We start from the raw sequence: 25,769 nt of genomic DNA, 5'->3' as shown, positions 1-25,769 counted from the left end.
AGGGAAAGGGTTCATCCGTCCCAGTAGCTCTCCCTGGGGAGAGCCGATCCTTTTTGTCAAGAAAATGGATGGTTCAGACCGAATGTGCATTGATTACCGGGAGCTGAATAAGTTGACGGTCAAGAACAGTTATCCACTACCGAGGATCGATGATCTATTTGATCAGTTGCAGGGGGTGTCTTGGTTCTCCAAGATAGACCTGAGGTCGGGATATCACCAGATGAGAGTTCGGGATGAGGATATCCAGAAGACGACGTTTAGGACTCGTTAAGGGCATTATGAGTTCGTGGTGATGCCATTCGGGCTCACCAATGCACCCGCGGCATTCATGGACCTCATGAACAAGGTGTGTAGGTCGATGTTGGATCGATCGGTAATTGTATTGATTGATGACATCCTGGTGTATTCGAGGACCAGAGAGCAGCACGAGGAGCATTTGAGAGAGCTCCTCGGAGTTTTGAGATCGGAGAGGCTATTGGCCAAATTCTCCAAGTGCGATTTTTGGTTACGGGAGGTCCAGTTCTTAGGGAATCTCGTTAACCAGAATGGGATATTGGTTGACCCGGCCAAGATCAAGGCTGTGATGAGTTAGGAGGTGCCGAGGTCACCTACGGAGATCCGGAGCTTCTTAGGGCTGGCAGGCTACTATCGGAGATTTATCAGGGACTTCTCCAAAATTTTTGTGCCACTTACCAAGTTAACCCGGAAGGGTGTTACTTTCTCATGGGGTCTGGAGCAACAGACCTCATTTGAGACCCTTCGCCAGAGATTGTGCGAATCTCCCCTACTTGCATTAGCGGAAGGGATGGAGGATTTCGTGGTGTACTGTGATGCATCGATATCGGAGTTGGGAGCGGTGTTGATGCAGAGAGGGCATGTGATCGCGTATGCATCGAGGAAATTAAAGCCTCATGAGACGAGATATCCCAACCATGATATGGAGTTGGGGGCTGTGGTTTTCGCCCTCAAGATCTGGCGTCACTATCTGTATGGGGTTCGGTGTACGATATATTAGGACCACAAGAGCTTGAAGTACTTGATGGATCAGGCAAATCTAAATATACGTCAGAGGAGATGGCTGGATGTGGTAAAGGATTATGATTGCGAGATCCTGTACCACCCGGGCAAGGCTAATGTGTTAGCCGACGCCCTGAGTCGTAGGGCAGAGGGTGCCCTGATGCGAGATATCTGTTTGAGGTTGACGGTGATGACCCCGATTTTGGACACCATCCGTGGGGCTCAGGCTGAGGCTGCGAGATCAGAAAATCAGAAGAGGGAGCAGGTTGTCAGTCAGGTATCGGAATTCGTTACGGATGGTCGGGGACTTATGACTTTTCAGGCTCGGATTTCGGTACCGTTTGTGGGCGGTGCGCGTACTATCTTGATGGAGGAAGCGCATCGATCGAAATTCTCGATTCATCCCGGGGCTACTAAGATGTATTTGGACCTAAGGAAAGAGTATTGGTGGCCCTGTATGAAGATGGATGTTGCATGGTTCGTCGAGAGGTGCCTGACTTGTCGTCAGGTTAAGGCTGAGCACCAGCATCCGCACGACAAATTGCAGCCGCTGGAGATTCCCGAATGGAAGTGGGAATAGATTACCATGGACTTTATCTACAAATTGCCATGGACTGCGAGGGGAGTTGATGCGATTTGGGTGATCGTGGATAGACTGACGAAGAGCGCTCATTTTCTAGCCATCAGCGAGAGCTCTGCTACGGAGAATTTGGCGGAATTATATGTGAGAGAGGTGGTGTCGTGGCATGGGGTTCCGATGTCGATTGTTTCAGATCGGTATGTGCGTTTTACTTCCAGGTTTTGGGACACCTATCTACCTTTAGCAGAGTTTTCGTACAACAACAACCATCATTCGAGCATTGGTATGCCACCCTTTGAGCTGTTGTATGGGCGGAGGTGTCGCACCCCCATCTGCTGGGGAGAGGTGGGGGTAGCGAGTGATGGGTAGCACGAAGATTGTACTCCAGACGACCGAGCAGATTCAGCAGGTCAGGCAGAGGTTGTTGACCGCGCAGAGTCGCCAGAAGAGTTATCCGGACAGGCGTCGGTCCGAGCTCGAGTTTCAGGTTGGTGACCTTGTGCTCCTAAAGGTCTCTCCTTGGAAAGGAGTGATATGATTCAGGAAGAGGGGAAAGTTAGGTCCCCGGTATATTGGACCCTTCAGGGTAATTGCTAGGGTAGGCAGGGTAGCCTACCGGTTGGATCTATCTGCTGAGTTGGGGTAGATCCATGATACCTTTCATGTCTCGCAGTTGAGGAAATGTATTGCTGACGAGTCGACAGTGGTGGCGTTAGAGGACATTCAGGTGGATGCGAACCTGAACTACGCAGAGAGACCAATTGCGATTGTGGATCGGAAGATCAAGGTTCTGAGGAACAAAGAAGTGCCTCTGGTACAGGTTCAGTGGCAACATCAGAAGGGATCCGAGTTGACCTGGGAACCGAAGCGGGAGATGCGGGAGCAGCATCCAGAGCTATTTCAGGAATGAGACTTCGAGGGCGAAGTCGGATTCTAGTGGGGGAGAATTGTAACATCTGGGATTTCAGGTATATTAATTATTCTTTTTTTTAGGTTTTGTGGGAGGACTCGGCGAGTTGGTGCATAGACTCGCCGAGTTGAGACGCGATTTTTCACCCGGATTGATGCCCGGACTCGGTGAGTCGCCTTGGTGGACTCGGCAAGTCTGCGCTGTTTAATGAAACCCTAATTTCTCGGGTTTGACGCCTATTTAAAGGGCCTTATGGCCGTCATTTGCGCTCATCAGTCCCCAGAGTGAGATCCTAGAGCATTTGAGTGATTCAAGTGAGGGAAGGAGCCATTGTTGATCTTGGAGTTATTGTCTAGCAAGGGAAGAGGAGATCTAGCCAAGAGGAAGCAAGAGAGGGGTGGATTCTTGAAGAACTGAGGTCCAGGACATCACAACTGAGGTACCTTTTCGTATTCTTCTTTGTTATTGTGATGTTCGTATAGATTTAGGGATTTCGAACCCATTTGTGGCTAGATCTAGTATCCTCATGGTCCCTTGGCGAGTTATGGCTCTGAATCTGGACCCATAGAGGTCCAGAGCACCTCTTTGCCCAAGCTTTATATGCATCCATGGAGGTTTTGGGTTGGGATCAATGTATTTGAGGCTAAAACGCCATTAATGAGCTATTTGATGCTTAATGAGTACCAAGACTTGGACTTTACGTGGTCAATAAGCTTAAGGGGACTGGATCTATGAGTTAGTAGAGTGGATCTGACCTCAGAAGGTCGTTTGGGGTTGTGCATGGAATGCACTTGCCGAGTCCACTCCCCGACTCGGCGAGTTGGTGCGGGTTGTTCAGTGATTACGAACCAGGGGCTGAGTAACCGCATCGGGTGAGTGACTCGGTGAGTTGGAAGAGATTCAGAGGGATCGGGTTCCCGTAGGGACTCGGCGAGTCCACGCCATACTCGGCGAGTCGGGTCAACCGTTGACCGTTGACTGTTGACCAGAGTTGACTAGTTTGACTTTGTAGTGTTAGTCAGCCAGGGTCAAGGTGGTATTAAGTAGAGATATGCTTGTGTTGTAGGAGGACGATAGCTCGGGAGATCGAGGGCTAGTAGTTACGAGATTTACGAGTTACCGAGATACGCGAGGTGAGTCTTCTCACTATTCATTACCTTGAGTAGGTATTTCGAGTTGACCAGAGGGTCTCATGTGCTATGTATGAGTTTATGTGTTGTCTTAGAGATTTCGTGCTATGTGTTATTTGTATGCTGTATGGTTATATAGACTGGGCCGGAGGGTCTAACGATTCTTACCGGGCCGGAGGGCCCAATGAGCTATGACTAGACCGGAGGGTCCGACGAGCTGCGGGACTGGAGGGTCCCGCTGCGACATCTTGACTGGAGGGTCGGGTTTAGCCTTGAGTGGCGTATTTGTTATAGGTGGTATTTTGGGGAACTCACTAAGCATTTATGCTTACAGTTGTTGTGTTTGATGTCTCGGGTACCAGCGAGGACCGTGGGAAGGCGAAGGCTTGACTTGGACACACCCACACCGGTGAAATATCAATCCCTTCTTCGTGCTTTAGTGCTTTAGAGATCTTGTTATGGATTTGAGATTTTATGGGTTAGCACCAAATTCACATTTTCCTAAGTAACTAAGATTGGGAATTTATAAGTGTTTAGTTACTTAGTATTTCATTATACTTTTAATGAGAATTTAAATGTCTTGTCAAACTCGTTCAACTAACGACCCTCCACCAGCCATTTTATAATAAGTAACCATATACCCCCCTTATAGATCGACTTCGTGAATGAGGCCTACTAACGGTAATACTGACTTTACTCTTATATATATATATATATATATATATATATATATATATATATATATATATATATATATTAAATGTATAATATTATAATAGTATAAGTGTTGAATTTTAAACTTTTAAAATTCTAGGGTTTGGAACTAAATGTTTCAAAGTGGGACTTTGCATTTACAAATTCCAAAACTTGAGGGCAAGTTTTGAACTATTCAAAATTTTTGGTATCCATAACTTAGAGTTTAATATAGGATTTAATGGAAAGACTCTTGAAAATCCATAACTTGAGGACAAGTTATGGAGTTTGTCACACCCCAAAACCAAGAACGGCGGAAACGTTTTGGGGCGGAGGATGTCATGTATAGTATCACAACACAGTATATCAGTAAACAAGGAAACAACATCATCCATTGCATTAAATATATAATTTTAATACAAGCGTGTTCTGTTGAGTTATAGACACCAAAAATTGTAAATCAAAATGATAAGATGAGTCTTGAATGCGCTCCATCTTCTCAAAAGCTGGCCTCGGTACCTGTCTATTGATGACCTGAGAATACAAGTTATTTTGAAAGAGTTTATCAGCATTAAGCTGGTGAGTTCATAAGTATTTTAGTGTCGGTGGTTGTATCAAACTGTTTGAACGTACTTAAAAACACAAGTTTGTAAACATTGGAAATATAAGTACGTGAATGTTTGTAAGTATTTGTAAAAGTTTGAATCTCTTAGAAAAACCTATATTTTCTATTAAATGTAACCTTCTACCAAGGCGTAACTGTTTTGTATGTTTGTTTACTGTAAAAGTATGTAATTTTTCCAAGTGTAACTATCATTCCCAAAATATAGTTTGTACATTAATGTTTAAGTGAAAAGATCACTAAATATGTAAAGGGTAAATTAATGTAGTACTGTAGTGTTGTATTATAGGAACTACTACTGTACTAACTACCTTAAACCAGATTTATATTAAGGTATCATGTGATTAATTGTACCATACTATCGACTGGATAAACAACGACAAATGTAAGTCGTAAAAATAAATGACGTTTGGCACCCGCAGACCTGCAGGTCCGGCTGTAGCTAGCAGCAAGGTGTAGGATACTCAATCCAGTATAGATCTATACGCAAACTCACACTCTCCCTCCAAGAGACTATGGTAACAACTCGGGCCATGACATTTATTGCATTCTCCGATACAGTGGATCACAATTCTGTCAATGTATATATGTATATGTAATGTATTGTTACACGTTCTAGTATCGTTGTATATGTTCTCATAGTATAGTTGTATATGTTCTCTTTCTAGTATAGTTGTATATGTTCTCATAGTATAGTTGTATATGTCCTCTTGCTAGTATAGTTGTATATGTTCTCATAGTATAGTTGTATATATTCTCTTTCTAGTATAGTTGTATATGTTCTCATAGTAATAAGTATTGACTCATGAATGAACTGACTCATTGATCTAACAATAGTATATGTATGATCCAGTGTTACCCCGATGGTAAATTACAAATGATGTAACTAGTATGTATTAACATGGAAGAACTTTTATGACCATATATGTACACATGATATATAATTTATATTGAAACGACCTTCGGACAACTACCCGATATCCCACCAGACCGCATCCAAATCGAGGAAAAGGAAATAGGGCGTGCGGCCTTCCTAAGCCTTTTTAACATTTCTTATATAACTATACATATACAGGCATGCAATTTATAATAAGTGTAACAAAGTTTAAGTAAAATCATTTGATAAGTAAAAGAGTTCGTAAAAATAGTTGCAAGTAAAACAGCTTTGATAAACAGTTTGAATAGTAGTAAAATCATTGGTTTTGTAGTTATTAATCACATGTGATTAATGTAATAACTATAAGTATTCAACTTGTATTCCCCCCCATAAAAGCATTTAAAACATTTAAAATTATTTCAAAGGTTAATTAAAGGGGTATGAACTCACTTGTGGTGAGTGGATTGGATTGAAGTGTCGGTTATGGTGCTAGGTGACAAATGAAGACTTGTACACACGCACGAGCCTAGTTATCATATAATGAATATATATATATATATATATATATATATATATATATATATATATATATATATATATATATATATATAACTAATTAGACTCATTATAACTAATAAAATGAGTTGGGACACTTTAGAACATGAAAACACTTTGTTTCAAGTGTTAAAGATCACAAGGATTGCATCCAAGTGCTAGTAGGGCAAAACTAGGGTGTTTGGGGTCCAAGGGTAAACTCCTTGGGAGTTTATGGTCTAAATGACTTTTACCCTAGGATTTTACGGCAGTAAACTCAAGGGTTACAGTCTAAACTCCATTTCTTGCAACCATGAGTTGTTTGGAGGTTTAACAAGTCTTTTGAAGCAATCTTGCTAAGTGGTTTAGCCTTTGGAATGGACTAGGGCCACAAAACACCCTCCTTGAGGTGTTTACGGCCTAAGGGTATTTTCCCTTGGGTTTTACTACTGTAAACCCTTATGAGAAAGGATATTGCCTTTATTTCAAGTCCTTATCACAACTAGGTAAATGTCTAAGTTAGCTTTGAGGGCTAAGAAAGGAATATGACTCATTTAAACACCTTTTTGGGTGTTTACGGTTTTGAGATACGCTTAGACTGTAAACACCTATAAATGGTGATGTTTGGTGTTTTTCAAAGCTTTAACATATCAATGGAAGGTTTAAATATGTTAAGGTAAGTCTCAAACTTCAAACTAGGGCTAAACATGATACTTAAGTCAATTTTGGGGGACTTTATGGTGTTTATGGCCCAAGCATCATCTTCGACCGTGAACACCTCAAACATGGTGCTCTTGACCGATTTTCTTGGTGATTAATTGATATACTAGCTTACAAGCACTCAAGGATGGAAGTACTTACTCTAATGATGCTTGATTTGAGCTAAAAGGCCAAGAACACTTAGTGTGTGTTCTTGGTGTTTTGGAAACTCTAAACAAAAATCGGAAATGAATGGATGACTAGATGCACAGACACTAGATTAAGTGTTTTACTAACTTGAAATGGTTAGAACACTTACAAGGTTGAATATTTGGAATTAAATCTTGGATGATACTTGAGAGAGTTTTTGGAGTTTACTCTTTTGACTATTGGGGAGTAAACACAAATTACTAGTTTTTGGGAGTAAACTCATACATATGTATGAGTTCACGGTTTTTGGGTGAATTCTAAACCCAAAACATAAAAAATTGGTCGGTTGTTTCTAATACGTGAAGTGTTTGCAGTTTTCAAAAATCAAAACCCGAGACGACACTTTCTTTCAACCGTTCGTTTAAAAAAAATATTAAAATAATCAAATGAACTTTATATTTCTTAAAAATAAGAAATAATGATATTAATTTATGTTACGAAGTGGATGACTTTTAGGGTTTGACCAAAAGAAAATTTCGGGTTGTCACAGAGTTCATAAAAACATTTATGGAAAAAGACTCTTCAAGTTCATAACGTATAAGTTTAATGATCTTTTTAAAAGAAAAACTTTTCATTTTCCATAACTTGAGGACAAGTTATGGGATTCATCAACACATTTAGATCAAGTATTGTAGCTTACAAAAAACAAACAATTTTATCTATGATCAAAATTAAACTCATAAGAACAAGACAATTCATATCAAACAAATTTCATGTAATTAGCCTAACCATATAAACTAATGAAAAACATGAAACTTTGTCAATTATCTTATAAATTGGATAAGCATGATCATTACCACATCAACAACAGGTTTATAAGTTCAAAAACAACTAATTGTAATGATCCTAGTCCAATTCTAGCCAAAAACTTCGAAAATCTGCATTCTAGAGTACCAAATCGTCGAGTGCATGAACTGACTCGACAAGTTCGTCAGGTTTGTGAGGTGACTCGGCGAGTCCACCATCCAGAAAGTGCAAAAACCGATTTTTTAAGCATTTGAAAGCAAGTAGAGTCGAGTGAAGAGACCTTTAGATCAATCGATATATCAAACAAAGACAATAAATAAGAACAAGAGAAATTCACGAAGAAAAACTTTCACTAAGAAAGATAATCTCACAAAGAGATTATCGTGTGAAGAAAGCGACAATTAGGGTTTGTGAAAGCGCACACATTCACAAACATGTACAAGATAATATATACTGTTATTCTAGACAATCCCTACAATCCAGGGATATGCCAGCTAACTAATTTACGCTAACTATGGAAACAAGATAAATACAAAAACTGTTACAATGTGCTGAATAAAGAAATATATACTAATGCAGATACTGATGCTGATGCTGAGTCATGCGCTGACGCTGATAGACTAGTTTCAAACATCATCATATTTCAAGGTTTGACCTTACAATCTCCCCTAATATGATGATGTTCAAAACCAACTAGATTAAAACACCTCTGGACAAGAATTCTTCATACTCAGCTTCAGCTTCAATTTTAACTGGCCAGTAAGGACTGTCCAGTAATTCCTGTCTTCTGTTCAGCAGCTCCATGGCAATAAGAATGTGAAATTCTCCGGATAGATCTTGATGACTCATGCACATTTTCCTTAAGCCAACAAGGTGAGTGGTTGGAGCCTTTGGGATCTCAGTAGTTCGTTGAAAGCACATCCTCCTGTTTTTGTCGAGATAGAACATCCCGTGTTCAGGAGCTGAGATGAATTGATGCTGAACCGGATCAACACCGAGAGGAAGAGAATTATTAATCACATCAGCACCGAAGTCTAAAACCAGTACTTCTTCACCATCAACATGAAACTTGGTCCTTCGAGATCTAGGAAATGACGACCTTTGTCCTTGATGCTGAGGTCGTTCTTTGGGAACAAGATCCAAACGTTGAACCTTCTTGATCAGTAGATGAAGAGCACAAGTCAGTTCGGAAGAGTGAGATGAGGTTTGCTTGGATGCTAGATCAAGCAGTTCCATCCATTCCGAATACCCATATCTAATCAGCTCATCCCTTTTGACAACTTCAGTATATGAGTGCTGAGGACCTTGATGAGTGATCAGCAACGTAAGGATTTTCTCGATTCGAGGTTTAGAAGCTTTGACTTTGATGATCTTACCACACATTCGACGATTAAAAACATCTTCAAATCTCTTTCGATCAATCCGGTCCAGAACACTGTTAGTCTTAGGCTTGCTAGAGCTAGGAGGAGGTTGAGAAGACTGAGCCTTGGACTGAAATTCCAAGAACTTCTGCATCTGAGCTTCAAACGATCCCTTGGCCTGAAGTTTGCGCTGAATAAGGGATTCATCAGCTTGAGCAATGTTCTTTAGAAGCTGAGCTTGATTGGCTTCATCAAGAATTTGATTGACTTGGTCAGGGGACATGTTCCATTCAGTGGCAAGGTTTGAAATACTGACAATGGACTTAGGTTTCTTCACAGTAGAAGAAGTATCAGTTTGAGAATGATCCAAGTCAGTATCTGCTACCTTCCGCTTTCGAGACAGCGGATGAGATTCTTCACTGGCAATGTCCGAATCCTCTCCTTGGACCGGAATGATGGGATCAGCAATAGAATCGGTTAGTATCGGATGAGATTCTTCAAGGTCATCTGAGCTTTCTTGCTGAACTGGAATGAGAGGATCAATGAAGTTCATGTCAAGAATTTGACATTCATCATCAGGTTCATCATGCTCTTCATCATGCTTTTCAGTAGCTGCTGGACTATTATGCCCCGCATAATTAGATTCAGGAATAAAGTTGGGTGATTCATGCTGAAAGATAGTGTTGTCAGCAGGTTCTGTGTATTTCTCATTTGGCTCACCATCAGCATGATCATCAGCATCATCATTATCATTAGTATCTCCCCCTTTTTGAGCATCATCAGATTTGGGACTAGAGGGAGGATTAAGTAAGAGAACCTCCTTGATTTGTTGAACACTAGCCTCAATACGAAGCAGACGCTGACTCATGTCCCGAGTCAATGACATCAGTTCAGAAAAAGCTGAAGCGGGAATTTGAACCATTGAGGTACCTGGGGCAACTGGAGAGCTAGGTTGCATCCTTGGAGAGAAGTGGTGAGCTGCTGGTGATGGATTCTCCCCTTGAGAATGATGCTCCCCCTGTGAGGGATGCTCCCCCTGATATGGTTGCTCCCCCAGAGGCATGGAATCCTGTGGTGCAGAGGAGACTTTTCCAGTGTCTGAGATGAGGTGATGAGAAAGTTGAGGTGAGAGATGTACGCCATCATGATGTTCCACCTCTTGATCAACAAGATCCATATGATTACCATCAACACCTCCTTCATCAGTGTCAGCGGTGAGAGAAGGCACAATGTATGGATTGGCAATCCATTCTCTCATCCGATTGGAGATTCCAATGTCGGTATCTAAAGGATCATCCTGATACATACGAACTGACATTCGAGGACATTGGATTGGATTCCCAGAGTGAGAAAAGTAGTCAGCAGTGAAGAACTTGTCGAATACTAGGGCAATCCAGCGTGGAAAGGGAACATGATCAACACGTACATTTGCACGTAGAAGCTGAACAAGCTGATCAAAGAAAAGTGCCCCATAATCCAGCCTTTTGTTGAGAAGAAGGGAGAAGACAACTTGCTGCTCGTAATTGCTCAGTTGGTCACCACTACGAGACTTGTGACCCACACACTTGCATAGAGCTCCATTGAAAAACTTCCAGCCTGGGGTCATACACTGACGCAAAATAAGAGCTGATCGAGTACCAGCCTTTGAGTGATCATAGCCCAATTGATCAAACATGCGTTTACATGTTTCAATAGATAGAGGTTCAGAGAAGGGTTTGAAGATTGGTAACCTTAAAGCAGCACTGAGAAGTTCTGCGGTGATGAAAACAGAGTGTCTTCCACGGCCAACGGTTCCGGTGATGGCGTTGTTTTCTTCATTAACAGTTGTAGTGTAGTAGAAATCACATACTTGTTCTGGGAAGAACTCGGATGGTACATCGCTGATTGCATATCGAAGGCGACAAGAAGCCAAGAAATTTACGAAATCATCAAGTCCAAGACCTCGATGAACCTCTGGAATGTTGGGGTTGAAGACTACATTGGTGGCCTTGATGTGAATGGGAAGAGGGGGAGAGTTTGGAACAGGAATGACCCTTCGAGAAGTTGAGGAGTATGTGAACAGAGATGCCGCCATTGGAGAGTATTTGAGAATTCTAGGGTTTTTGAGAGAGAGGTTCAAGATTTTTAGGAAGGAGAAATTAAACCAAGGGAGAAAGAGGTTTAAATATTGAATAAAAGGGTTTTTAAAAGGTAATGATTATCTTCTGATCTGCTTGATTATCTTCATTAAGGATAACGGCGCATCGTCACAACCTGTCAGAGTAGAAAATAGCCGTTTGAAAAAAGAGCCGTTGACTGAAGATGAAACGTCAATCAGAGTTTGCGGAAGCGCTGAGCTCAGTGTCACAAAAGTTACATGCTGAAAATATTTTCTACGTCAATTCAAGGTACAACTTGCTTAATCGGGGTTCGCAAGGAGATTGGTGCGTGTGATAGATACTAGTTACATTATCTAACCATCGGCACAGATTTTTAGACTCTCATCAGCGTGTGTTTTGGCACACTGAATCACAGAATCAGTGTAAGATTGGTAAGAAGGGATAGTTGCGTGTGATAGATCTTGGTGTTTTGATCTAACCATCGGCAAAGATTTTTAGATTCTCATCAGTGTGTGTTGTGTCACACTGAATCATGAAACCAGTGTAGGATTGGTAAGAAGAGATAGTTGCGTGTGATAGATCTTGGTGTTTTGATCTAACCATCGGCAAAGAGTTTCAAGCCGTTATCAGTGTATGGTTTAATACAGTGAATCATTCAAATTTTGTTTAGAAGACTTGAAGAAGAGATAAAGATAAGAAATCAAACCTAAGTGCTCAGTAGCAAATATCATCAGTATGTCATCATCAGCATAATGTACATCAACTTATAAGACAATATCAAACATTAGCACAATTAAACGTCAAAATTAATTACAAGGAAATCATTCCCAGTTCTCCGATAATGTAAGCAGTTGATTGAGAATCCAGTGCCTTTGTGAAGATATCAGCAAGTTGCTCCGAAGTCTTGACATGTTCAAGAACAACTTTTCCTTTTTCAACATTATCTCTGATGAAGTGATGTCTGATCTCGATATGCTTTGTCTTTGAGTGGTGAACAGGATTTTGTGTGATCTGAATGGCACTGGTGTTGTCACAATAGATCGGAGTCTTTGAGAACTTGAACCCATAGTCGAGAAGCTGATTTTGAATCCATAAGAGCTGAGCACAGCATCTCCCAGCGGCAACATACTCCGCTTCTGCAGTTGAGATGGCAACTGATGTTTGCTTCTTGCTAGACCAGCTGATGAGACGGTTGCCAAGGAAGTGACATCCACCAGATGTACTCTTTTTGTCTAAATTGCATCCTGCATAATCTGAGTCAGTGTATCCATAAAGTTCAAATGCTGAGTCGCGAGGATACCACAGTGCAAGGTTTTGAGTTCCCTTTAGGTATTGAAAAATACGTTTGACAGCTTTGAGATTAGATTCTTTGGGATTAGCTTGGAATCGAGCACAGAGAATGGTTCCAAACATGATATCAGGACGACTTGCTGTGAGATATAAGAGGGATCCAATCATTCCTCGATACATAGAGTGATTGACATCTGTTCCAGTTGGATCAGCGTGTAGCTTATCAGTCTTAGATACTGGGGTAGATGCTGGCTTGCAGTCACTGAGAGAATAGTTAACAAGCAGGTTAGAAATGTATTTAATTTGACAAATGGAAATACCTGTCTTTTGTTGCTGAACCTCAAGACCTAAGAAAAAGGTCATCTTTCCCATCATGCTCATTTTGAACCTCTGAGACATGATCTCTGCAAATTCCTTGCTCAGTGTCTCATTTGGAGAGCCAAAAATAATGTCATCGACATAAATTTGAACAAGAACCATGCCTGAGCCTTTGTTTTTGACGAAGAGAGTGTTGTCGATTGCTCCTCGTCTGTATCCATTTTCAAGCAGATACGATGTCAGCGTCTCATACCAAGCCCTGGGAGCTTGCTTCCGTCCATAAACAGCTTTATCTAACCGGTACACGTAATCAGGATGATCTTTGTCTACAAAGCCTGGGGGCTGTTTTAGGAACACTTCTTCTTCCAACACACCATGAAGGAATGCTGTCTTCACATCCATCTGAAAGACAATGAAGTTCATGTAGGATGCGTATGCGAGAAACAGCCTGATAGCTTCAATGCGAGCAACTGGGGCAAAAGTTTCCCCGTAGTCGATAGATTCAATCTGAGTGAACCCTTGAGCTACAAGCCTTGCCTTGTTGCGAGTGATGATTCCATCTTTATCAACCTTGTTACGATAGACCCATCGAGTTCTAGTGATAGTCTTCCCGGATGGTTTTCGATCTTTCAGCATTTCATATGGAGTCTTCTTGTGAATCCTATGAATTAGAGATCGATTCTGAGTAAAACATGCTGTATTGACAGCTTTAGCCCAAAACGACATAGGAAGACTAGCATGGATCATCAAGGTCCTTCCTGCCTCAATCAGCATTCTATTTCTTCGTTCAGCAACACCATTTTGTTGAGGAGTGCGAGGAGCTGAGAAGTTTTGTCCAATTCCTTTATGATCACAAAATTCTTCAAGAGTTGAGTTTCGGAACTCAGTGCCATGATCACTTCTTAGTTGCTTAACTTTAAGATCTGTCAGTGTCTCATTTTTACGAATCAGCGAGATGATTTCCTGTGCAGCCTGACTTTTCTTCTTCAAGAAAATTACCCATGTAAATCGAGTGAACTCATCAACAACCACTAGAGTATACTTATTTCCACCTAGAGAATGAACATGAATAGGTCCAAACAGGTCCATGTGGAGTAGATGAAGAGAGACTGATATACTTGAACATGACTTGGGTTTGAAAGAGGACTTGGTTTGGTTTCCTTGTTCACACGCTGAACACATCTTGTCTTTCACAACACTGAATTTTGGGAGCCCTCTAACTAGGTCTTGATTGGATATATTGGATAGATTCTTGAAGTTCAGATGAGAAAACCTTTTGTGCCAAATCCAGCTAAGATTCGTCTGAGACTTTGAAAAGAAACATTGCATCAGTGCCTTGTCACTTGAGAACATGTCAAGAACATATATATCATCTTTTCTATTTGCTGAGAGTACAATGTTCTTGTCAGTGTTAACAACTCTTCCTTCCTTCTTTGTAAAGCGAACTTCATAGTCAGAATCACACAACTGACTGATAGAAATGAGGTTTTGTTTAAGACCCTTTACATATGAAACGTTTTGAAAAACCACGTTATTGCATTTGATGTTACCATATCCCTTAGTGAACCCCTTTCCATTGTCTCCATAAGTGACTGCAGGACCAGTTTTCTTAACATAGTCTTCCAGGAGAGACTTTGATCCTGTCATATGCCTTGAGCAACCACTATCTAAATACCAAAGATGCTCCTGACCCTGCAGTACTGAGAAACTAGTTAGAACACACTGACCCATTCGAAGATGGGTCATTCACAAAGTTATCTGATAGTAAATTATAACATTCCTTAGGAAGACAATTTAAAGAGTTTGACTTAAGAGTCCATTTTTCATTCCTAACTTTAATATTTTCAGCTCTTGAGGATGATTTATCAAAAGAACATTCACTGATCTTGTGAGAGGAGTCACCACATCTGTAACAAACTCTAGTTCCAAAGTTTTTCTTGGTGAGCAAATTTTTTGATTTAACACATTTTGATATGTAGGATTCACAAATAGAGCTTTGAGTCCTTTTATTTATCACCGAGTCACGACTGAGTTCAGTGTCATAATGAATTTGATCAGTGTTAGAGGATGAAACATGAGTATCTGATTTTGATTCATTCACAGATGGATTGCAATCAGGGAGGTGCTTGAGTTGTTCATGAACAGCATGAAACACTCCATTAGAAATAGGAAAAGCAATAATATTTTCAGTCAGAGGGGTTGGTCTAATTAGATGTGTAGGATAAGAGGTAGGATCAATTCCAGTAATTTCAACATTACATTCAGTGATACCATCAGAATTAACAGTGCAATATTCATCAATTAAACTTTGATTAATAAAAGAGTTACTGACAAACTTATTTTTGAAATTATTTTTCATTTCTTTCATGGAATAGACCTCAGATTCCTTTTCTTGTGATTTAAAAACCTTTTCAGCTTCTGCAAAATTACCCCCAAGAATTTTTTCACAAGAATGAGGAATTTGAGCTGAGATAATATAATTGGCATTCTTATGAGATTTTGCCCAAGTGTGGAGCACAGTTTGTTCTTTAATCAAAAGATTTTTAACATAATCAATTTCAGCAGACAAGGATGAATTTGACAAACTGGTAATTCTAAGATTTTCCTGAGTGGACTCAATAATGCTATTTTTTATGGATATATCAGTTTCAAGAAGATCAATTTGATTTTGCAAGTTTCTTATGGTTTGATTTTTCTTAGAATTAATGACACCCAAATACTCAAACATTTTGATTTTTTCATTCATTGAATAGGAAACAAAGTTTTTAACATGGTACATTGAAGAAGAGTTGATGTTGTGCTTCCTGGAATTTTCAGCATCAGACATATCAGTGTCAAAAGTACTTTTGTCTTTATCGGGAGTATCCGGGTCCTCTATTTTGACCATGAGACACTTGACTTCATCATCTGATGACTCTTCATCAGTTTTCCATTTTTCTTCTTCAGCTACAAGCACTTTATGTTCCAAAATTTTCAGCTTTCAGCTTCTCAATCAGCTTGTTGTACTTCTGCTTCCAGTATTCATCTGTGCCTTGTTTCTTTTGTTTACAATCCTTTGCAAAATGATCAGTGCTCCCACAGTGAAAGCACTGAGCCTTTTCTTTCTTATCAGCACCATGCCTTTTATCAGCTCCTGACCCTTTTGAGAACTTTCCACCAATCTTCTTTTGAAACTTTGAGAAGTTTCGACCTGATTTTTCAAAGGTCTTCACAATCAAGGCTGCACTAGCTACAACCTTTTCAATATCATCAGTGTCAGTTTTAGATGAATCAGTGTCTGAATCACTTTCAGTGTCTGGTCTGCCACAAGCTTTTTGTTGGAGAACAAAGCTACAGAAGATTCACGCTGAGAATCCTTCATCAGTTCCTTTCTTTGAAGCTTGGATTCTTCATAGTATCGAAGATTTCCATAGAGACTTTGTAAGTCCATAGAGTTGATCTTCTCGCTGTTTTTCAACACATCAACATGATTCTCCCAACCTGCACCTAGAGAATCCAAAAACTTTTGCACTAGAACAGTTCTATGCTTCAACTGATCTAGTCTCCGAATATCGTTAACAAGAGTATTGAATCTGTTAAACGTTTGAGTCAAGGTTTCACCTTTCTTAGCAAAAAAATGTTCATACCTTCGGTTAAGATCATTTATTTGAGTAGCCTTGACTTCTTCAGTTCCTTCAAAAGATACAGTCAGCGTATCCATCATCTCTTTTGCTGAGATGCAATTTTGAACCAGCCCAAAGATGTTGTATGGCAATGAGTAGCTAATAGCTGCACGAGCACGAACATCCAAACCATGTTTTCTCTTGTCGTCTGCCGTCCAGTTTTCTTTTGGAGTTTTCTTCATAGTGCCATCAGGAACATTGTTTTTAAGAGGCTGATACATTGGAACATAAGGACCTTTTTCAATGATGTCCAGCATGTCTTCATCAACAGATTCCAAGGCATATAGGGCCTTTCTTTTCCACATAGCAAAGTTAGTTTCATCGAAAGGAGGGATTTTAGCAGAAGGATGATTTGACGAGTTTGATGAAGAAGAAGATGAAGCCATTTGTTTGATAAAAGAAACCTGCTCTGATACCAATTGAAGAGACCTTTAGATCAATCGATATATCAAACAAAGACAATAAATAAGAACAAGAGAAATTCACGAAGAAAAACTTTCACTAAGAAAGATAATCTCACAAAGAGATTATCGTGTGCACAAAGCGACAATTAGGGTTTGTAAAAGCGTACACATTCACAAACCTGTACAAGATAATATATACTGTTATTCTAGACAATCCCTACAATCCAGGGATATGCCAACTAACTAATTTACGCTAACTATGGAAACAAGATAAATACAAAAACTGTTACAATGTGCTGAATAAAGAAATATATACTAATGCAGATACTGATGCTGATGCTGAGTCATGCGCTGGCGCTGATAGACTAGTTTCAAACATCATCATATTTCAAGGTTTGACCTTACATCGAGTATATTGGAAAACAACCCTAGTATTTGATACCACTAAAGGGTTTTGAGCATTCTAACACTCCTATGGTGTACATGCAACCCTAAACGCTTTGTATCTATGTTCTCTCTAATATACATGCAACCCAAATAACCTCTTCTCAAAAGTCGATCCTATCAAATTGTCTTGGTGATATGCAACCCAAATGTACCATGCTACTCTTGGGTCAAGTACATACCAATTATAGTTATGGAATTAGACACTGATCCAACATCTGATTATCTCCGAAAGTTAGAGGAGATCAAAATGAAGAACGCTGATAATACCATGCCTGCTTTGATTGTGCAGGAAAACAGAGCTGAAGATGAGTTTGGAAGAGTCGAGGTCACGTCGACTGACTTTGAAGATGAAGAGGTTCGCAAACCTACTCATGGAATGAGATTCGTAGCGAAGGATGAAGGCTTGTAGCTCCATGGAAGGTGTTTAATGGTTTCATGTGAAGTGTAATATATGAGAGGCTATACAACTGATGGAGGACGTGGCGTCGATAGTTGTTTTGCTGCAAAACCTGTTCCTGAGCAAATAAGCAAGTGCGAGCAGGTGATCAACAAGGTAAACTCCATTCTCAAATCTTTGAATATACCTGTGTCTAGATATGAAACTAAATTGAATGCCTTAAAATACACATTTTAAAGTTTCATTGATAACTTAAAAAAACTCGCTTAACAAACTCTAACTTAACCGATCAACCCGACAGGGTTTCATCAAAGAGTTAAGAGAGACACATGTGGATTGAAAAGTTAGATTCTGATTTATCTAATTCTAAGGATGAGTCTATTTATTTGTAGAGATATAATTTAGGTGTTTTAAAACAGCGTAATACTTTCTGTTTGATTTCCAAAACACTTTATTTTAATATTACTAAGTTACATTTAAATTGTGAGATTGGAAAGAAAATTTACAAGATGATTTCTCCCTTTCTTGAGTTGAAAGAGGACAAAATAGAGGCAAAATGTTGCAGGTGCGAATCCATCGTCTCATCAGACGAAACTTCATATGCATACATAGTAGGACTGGACATAATTGAATCTTTCATTAAGTCCAAAGATCACAAAAACATGCTTAAAAAACTTTTAGATGAAACATACAAAGAGAAAATTAATTCTTAAACTGTACCAAAGTTTGACTAATTAAACACCAAGTTAAATTCAGAAAATAAACTTGATGTTGAAAATGTTTTTGAATTCGACGATGAAAGTGATATGAGTGAAATCTCTGTGGAGGATGAGTTCGACTGCTCTAAGTTTTTTAAAAACAAAACCTGTACCTATGAAAGTCCTAATTTCTGAAAATTCAGTTGAGTTCGAACATGTTTTTGAAAACAAATCTAAAGTTTTAAAAGCCAAAGAAAATGTTTTCCCAAAAGTTCAAACTGTTCCTAACCATGTTTTTACAACAAAAGGACTGAACAAAAATCAAGCAGTTAAATTAACGTCCATGGTCGAAGATGATAACAAAGATGGCTATGATGAGTTCTTTTGGTCCGCTCTAATCAACAATGCAGACGAAACAAAACGTTTATCTAAAATGACCTTGTGGAAAATGAAGAGTCGATACGTAGCAGAACCTCTAAACAAAGTTAATTCAAGCTACTAAAAGGGAAGTCCAAGTGAAACTACAAATGTTCCAAGTGACACATCTTTTGTTCAGACTAGAACCCTTATCAGAAAGCCATAACCTAGGGCTAGCATTCACAAATCATCTGAGTAGTTCACTGCTTAAAAATGCCAAAGGAATGCTAGAGACAACAAAAATCTCAAGGAAAGAAAGCAGTTCTGCCAGTCTAAGATTCCCAACTTCGTTCATAAAGAAAAAGTCAACCCAAATACGAAAGACTCTTCATCACTGAACATAATAATTTTCAACAAAATCATGCTCCATAGGTCTTGAATCAAAAAGTTTTTCAAAAACCACCTTTTCCAAATCGTGCAAGACCTGAGCAGTAAACCAAATCTCACTTCTCTCCTGATAAGAATGTTTCACATTCTGCAAAGACTTTACGTGATATTAAAGGCAAAGGAAAGATAGTTTTGGAGCCCAAAATTCCTCTCAAAAGATCCAAAGCTAATCCTAAGATAGTTGAGAAAAAAAATTGTTAAACAAAAAATCCAAAATAAACAAAAAAATCTATTCTTCAAGGATAAAAGCTCAAAAGACAACATGATTACTGTTTTTCAAATCACAAAGAAAGATATAACAACCTTAACAAAATTAACTTATCTGGTTGATCCTGCTATTTCCTTTCCGATGAAAAACTCACGAGGGCCCAAACAACTTTAAGTTCCTAAATCTGCTTAACTTTCATAGGTAATATGTGACGAGTAGTTTAAATCGAAATGGTACATCGACAGTGGCTGCTCGCGTCACATGACAGGTAGGAAGGAGGAAATGCGAGAGTTCAGAGCACTGAAGGATGGTGGCAAAATGAAATTCAACAATAATTATCTTGGTGAAATCAAAGCATGGAATGATAACTAATGGAGAGTTTTCAATTTGCAAGGTCGCGTACGTGGAAGGACTGCAACACAACCTCATTAGTGTTTCACAGTTGGTGGTGGGGACAAGACTGAAAGTTTCATTTGACGACGAAGGATTGGAGATAATCAAAAAGAAGTCCAAAACTGTGCTCCTGAAATCAAAATGCAAAGGCGAAGTGCATCCGTTGAATTTGAATCTCGTAAAAGGGAGGCCGACAATTTGTTTACTTGTAAAAGCTTCCACTGATGGTAGCTGGCTATGGCATAGGAGACTCTAGCCTCTCAACTTTAAAGATATCAACAAGCTTGTTCTTGGTAATCATGTGTGAGGATTACCACTTCTGAAATTTGACAAAGAACATCTTTATGCAGCCCACGAAATGGGAAAATAGAGCAGGAAGAGTCATCCAACGATTGTGAACACGAAAGTCATTGAACCACTTGAGCTCTTGCATATAGACCTTTGTGGTCCTTCTGCAATTGAAAGCATTGGTGGTAATAGATATATTCTTATTATAAATGATTTTTTTAGATTCACTTGGGTGCATTTTCTTACACAAAAATCAGAAGCCACTTCTAAGTTCAAGGACTTCATAAAGCCGATAGAGCTTCAACTGCAGAAGTTGGTTCGTAACGTTCACAGTGACAACGGTCTGGAATTTAAAAACCAATCGTTTGAAGAATTCCTAACTGTGAAAGGAGTAACTCACAATTTGTAAGCTCCTTATACTCCTTAACAAAATGAGATAGTCGAAAGACGAATACCTTCATTGTGCGAGGCTACGAGAACCATGCTGTCATTCGCAAATATACCACTTTACTTCTGGGTGGATGTGATTGGAACTGCTTGCTTTACCCAAAACCGATCTATCCTCAATAAGAGATTCTCTGTCACCCCATACGAAATTATAAGTAATACAAAACCTAATGTCAAGTTTTCCCATGTTTTCGGTTCCAGGTGCTTTATCTTCAACTCGAAGAAACAAAGGAACAAATTTGATGTGAAGGCTGATGAAGGTATCTTCCTAGGGTATTCTCTTACTTCTAAATCATATCGGGTTCTCAACAAAAGATCCAAAAGGATTGAAGAAACCTACTATATTATATTCGACGATAATTACATGAAGAAGTTTCAGAAGAATGATAGTCTAACACAATAGATCTTTCTTAAACCGAATCCTGCTACCATCCCACTCTCTAACCTTTATGAGGAGTTCTTGAACTTATTCGATGAGCCAGAAATGGCAATCTCCTCAGAATCCAAAGCATCCGACAACTAGGAAGACGAATTGACATAAATCATTGATGACGTTGCGAAAGAAATGGAATAGGAACACACCACTGTGAAAGATACTGAAGTTCCAGTTTAATCTATAGATACGAATGTTACATCGCATTGGGAGGGTTCTTCTTCAACCTCCTCATCTGATACACTTGTTTAGGGGAAGAATGAAGCCCAAAAGTCATCTTAGAGCCACCTTTCTTAGGGAGAATCCTAATTCAGAAGATGATATTCATACATCATTCGAGGGGGAGAATGGAAATGTAAATTATGATTCAGATGTACAATCAGAGTTTGAATAAGTGAATGCAGAATTAGATCCAACATATGATCCAAATTACCCTCCATTGGATAAATGGATCAAATATCATCCAAAAACTCAAGTCATAGGAGGTTCGTCTTTAGGTGTTCTTAAGAGAACTCAACAAAAGGCGATGGAAACTGCACTATTCTATAAAGTGGAATTTTGCATGTTCAGTTCGTTTATCTCCAAAATTGAACCTAAAAACATTCAAATAGCTCTTGATCACTCTGATTGGGTGCAAGCAATACAAGAGGAGCTTAATGAATTAGAACGAAAAAAGTCTGGAGACTTTTTCCCTCTAAAGGATGCATCACTTGTTGGTCTTAAATGGGTATTTCGCAACAAGATAGATAAGGAAGGAATTGTGACAAGAAATAAGGAGCAACTCGTAGTAAAGGGATATTTTTAGAAAGAAGGCATCGACTACAAAGAAACCTTTGCACCCGTTGCAAGTTTAGAATATGTTCGCATCTTTCTAGCATACGTAGCACACAAGAACTTTGAAGTTTATCAGATTGACGTCAAGTGTGCATTCCTAAATAGGGAACTCGAAGAAAAAATGTATGTGGAACAACCACCAGGGTTCATAAAAGAAAAGTATCTGAACCACTGTTACATTCTGGACATGGCAGTTTATGGTCTAAAGCAAGCTCCAAGGCATGGTATAAAAATTTAACTCGTTTTCTAAAACAAGCTAAATTTAAACAAGGATCAGTCAACCCAACCTTCTTTCGCAAGAAAGATGGTGACCATTTGATGATCGTCGAAATTTATGTTGATGACATTATCTTCAGATCTACTAACCCCAGCTTAACAGCTGAGTTCCGAATGTTGATGGAAACTAAATTTGAGATGAGCTCCATTGGTCCAATCAACTTTTTTCTTGGCTTGAATATAAGATAGAGCTAGGAAGGGATCTTTATCAATCAGGAGGCTTATACAAAGACCTTACTCTCCAAGTTTGGAATGGTGGGAGATTAAAAATTGAAGGTTCCAATGGCATTCATAATGAAACTAACACCATCTCTAGATAAACCAACAATTGATATGACTCTTTATCGTTAGATGATAGGGTCATTTATTTATCTAACTGCTAGTCATCCATATATCATGTTTTTTGTTTGCTATTGTGCTAGGTTTGAAGCTAATCCTCGCGAACGTCACACGATAACTGTTAAAAACATCTTCAGGTATCTCAAGCGAACATCCTCATTGGGAACACGGTACCCGTCTGATTCAGGTTTCTTTGTGCAAGTGTTTTTGGATCCTGATCTTGGAGGTTGCGGTCTAGATAGAAAAGGTACAATGGGAGGATGCTAATTTCTTGAAGGCAAACTCGTAAGTTGGTAGTCTAAAATGCAAACTTGTGTCTCCCTATTGAATGTTGAAGCAGAGTACATAGCCGTTGTATCTTGCACTTCACAAGTTATTTGGATTCAGAGTCAAATTCTTGACTATGGCATCAACATGAAACGAATCCCCTTATATTGCGATTCTGAAAGCGCCATTCACATTTGTCTCAACCCGGTGTAAAATTCAAAGATGCAACACATCACATTCAGGTATCACTTCATCAAAGATCATGTGGAAGATGGAAATGTCGAGATACACTCTATAAGATCCATTGATTAGTTAGCCAACATCTTCACAAAAGCCTTAACTGAACAGTCATTCAATCTCATTCTTCAAGGCTAGGGAATGATAGAGGCTAAATCCATTCTGAAAACACCTTAACAGTTATAAGTTTCGTTTGTCCTACGAATTGGTGTAAACGCTCGTAGTTACTCACAATCATCTTTTGTCCTACGAATTGGTGCGAACAATCACAGTGACTCTTAGTCATCTTTTTGTCCTGCGAATCGGTGCGAACACTTGCAATAACTAGCAACCAACTATTCACACCGCAAATTGGTGCGAATATTCACAGTGACTGGTAGTACACTGTTCATTCGTGTTTTGGAACTATTCGTATCCTTTGTACATTTTCTTTATTTATTTTTATTTATTTATGTTTTTATTTATTTTTCTTTTTTAGAAATATTAAAAATCCAAAAATATTTTATTTCTTTCTGTTTTTATTTACTTTTCTTTTTCAGAAATATCAAAAATCCAAAAATATTTTATTTCTTTCTGTTTTTGTTTCTTTTTCAGAAAAATGAAAATACACAAATATTTTCTTTGTTTTCATCATTTTCTATCATAAAATTATAAAATACCAAAAATATTTGCTAATTGAGAAAACTTTAAGGCAAACATCTTGGTGATCTCAATTACGAATGATGGGGCAGGTATAAATTCCAAAACTTTGCACTAGTTAAGTGTCCATATAAACATGTTGTTGCATGTCGACCAAAGCTTCAAAGACTTTCTACATAGAAGCCTTAATGATTTGATAACACCAACCAGTTTCTTCCCAATAAGGTTGTTTTTTCACATAAGTCAAGAGCTACCTGAGTCTTCTCACATCGAGTTAAGAGTTACCTACTTTGTCACTTTCGCATAGAAGATGTACATTCTTTTTTTGGAACCGCGTCATACCTTTTCTCCATCAACTTTCACATTCACATATGTAATCCTTGAGACTCTCAGAAGTTACCACTGAGGTTTATGGTTACAAAAAATTCTGTGTTCATGATCTTAAATTCATTATAACCACGAATTGAGTAAAACCCAAGATCCAACACATATATACGAATTGACGGCGAACAATATTAATGTTCTAATATTTCACCTTGGAATTAACGAATGTCCACTTTCGTGGTTAGTACCAGGAAATATCTTTTTCTTTTAGTGTGATCTTAATGAGACGTTCTAAACCTAAGTCGTTTCTTCCCATTAGATCTAATTTTTAGTTTCTTGAGATTTCTATACTTATCCTAGTCACTAAGAATAATTCCAAAGCATACTTGTTTTTATGGCTACACCAGTCAGACAAGTACTTCATTGAATGTTCGAACTTATATTAAGTTTCGTAGTTTGGTTGAAGATCAAATCACCCTTAAAGCCTAACCAAAAGATGTCTTTCACAATTTCTCAACAAACTTGTGATCGTAATTCAATGAGAAACCACACAAACACTTTAGAGTCTCTCTTGACTCCAAAGGAAGAGATCGTTGCCCGGGATCCACTACTTTGTGTCTTTATAAGACATCACTAATATCCCACAAACTTTTGATTTATTTCTTTATCTTTGGCACACTCTCACACGAAGATCCTTGTGCTTTTCCAAAGTTTGGTTCGTGGCACTTATATTTACTTTTAGTTTCGTAGACACGTTGATGACCACTCACTGTGAAAGGTCATAAATGAATCAACTATGAAAGCATGTAACTGACGCGACATCTTAATATATAAGATTGGGCTAGATAATTTGAAACAACACTGATTTGAACCGACACTAATTTAACGCTACCTGACACATGTTATAACTTTCAGTCATGCCTTTTTAGGCGTCTTTTCAATAATCGATGCAACCAATTGATGGTTTTCTCTCACCTACTACTCCGTATAAAAGGATTTCGACGCTTCATTAATCAATTACTACTCTCAAAAAGCAAACAAATCCTCCGGTGATTATTCTCTACTATTCATCGTCTTCTTCATCATGCTTCAATGGAAACTTCATTAGAGACACATTCAGTTGTAGAAAACATGGCCAACTCCTTAATCCTGAACCTAAAAGAAAATCAAAACTTGATTATTGATATCGACCCGACGAAATATGAAGTTTTTCTTCAACCAATCGTTGAGTACCTAAGGTATTCTCCGCTTGTCATAGTGCTTACCAAGTCTGAAATCTTTCCTCTGGTGCATCTCTCAATGGCCTACTCCACTGCCAGTTACACAAAAGGGGAAGAAGTGATCTCCTTCGAGGTATTCAACAAAAAGACGCACATCACAAAATCAAGATTCTATCAACTTCTAGGGTTTCCACAAGGTCTTGACCTAATTGATCCTGAGAGCGACTCCAACTCTGCAATCCTGGAGATGTTCTACCAGATGAGCTACAAGGAATCTTTGCCATTACTTTCTAAGTTCAACAAGCCTACCTTGCCGCCGATGTGGAACGACCTCTTTACAATGATCTTCAAAAGCTTCTCAAAAA

At 38.9% G+C, this 25,769-nt stretch overlaps 1 protein-coding gene across 1 annotated transcript; it reads left to right on the top strand.

The window, feature by feature from the left end:
* The first annotated feature begins 17,790 nt into the window (after window positions 1–17,790).
* On the top strand, window positions 17,791–22,073 carry LOC145010670 (uncharacterized). Its single transcript, XM_078969182.1, has 4 exons — window positions 17,791–18,005; window positions 20,611–20,793; window positions 21,037–21,095; window positions 21,673–22,073. Exons 1-4 carry the CDS (start codon window positions 17,791–17,793, stop codon window positions 22,071–22,073), a joined length of 858 nt encoding a protein of 285 aa, XP_078825308.1.
* The last annotated feature ends 3,696 nt before the right edge of the window (window positions 22,074–25,769 follow it).

Source organism: Lactuca saligna, chromosome 8, assembly GCF_052625555.1.
Source record: "Lactuca saligna cultivar CGN05327 chromosome 8, ASM5262555v1, whole genome shotgun sequence".
NCBI lineage: Eukaryota > Viridiplantae > Streptophyta > Magnoliopsida > Asterales > Asteraceae > Lactuca > Lactuca saligna.
This window is presented reverse-complemented; position numbering and strand designations above follow the sequence as displayed.

What these genes read in the sequence shown, in the direction of transcription:
- LOC145010670 (XM_078969182.1), top strand. Translation starts at nt 17,791, where the DNA reads ATGGAATTAGACACTGATCCAACATCTGATTATCTCCGAAAGTTAGAG. An exon ending in GTAGCGAAGGATGAAGGCTT is followed by an intron (nt 18,006 to 20,610) that starts GTAGCTCCATGG and finishes TGATTTTTTTAG; the next exon opens with ATTCACTTGGGTGCATTTTC. An exon ending in AAAGGAGTAACTCACAATTT is followed by an intron (nt 20,794 to 21,036) that starts GTAAGCTCCTTA and finishes TTTCGGTTCCAG; the next exon opens with GTGCTTTATCTTCAACTCGA.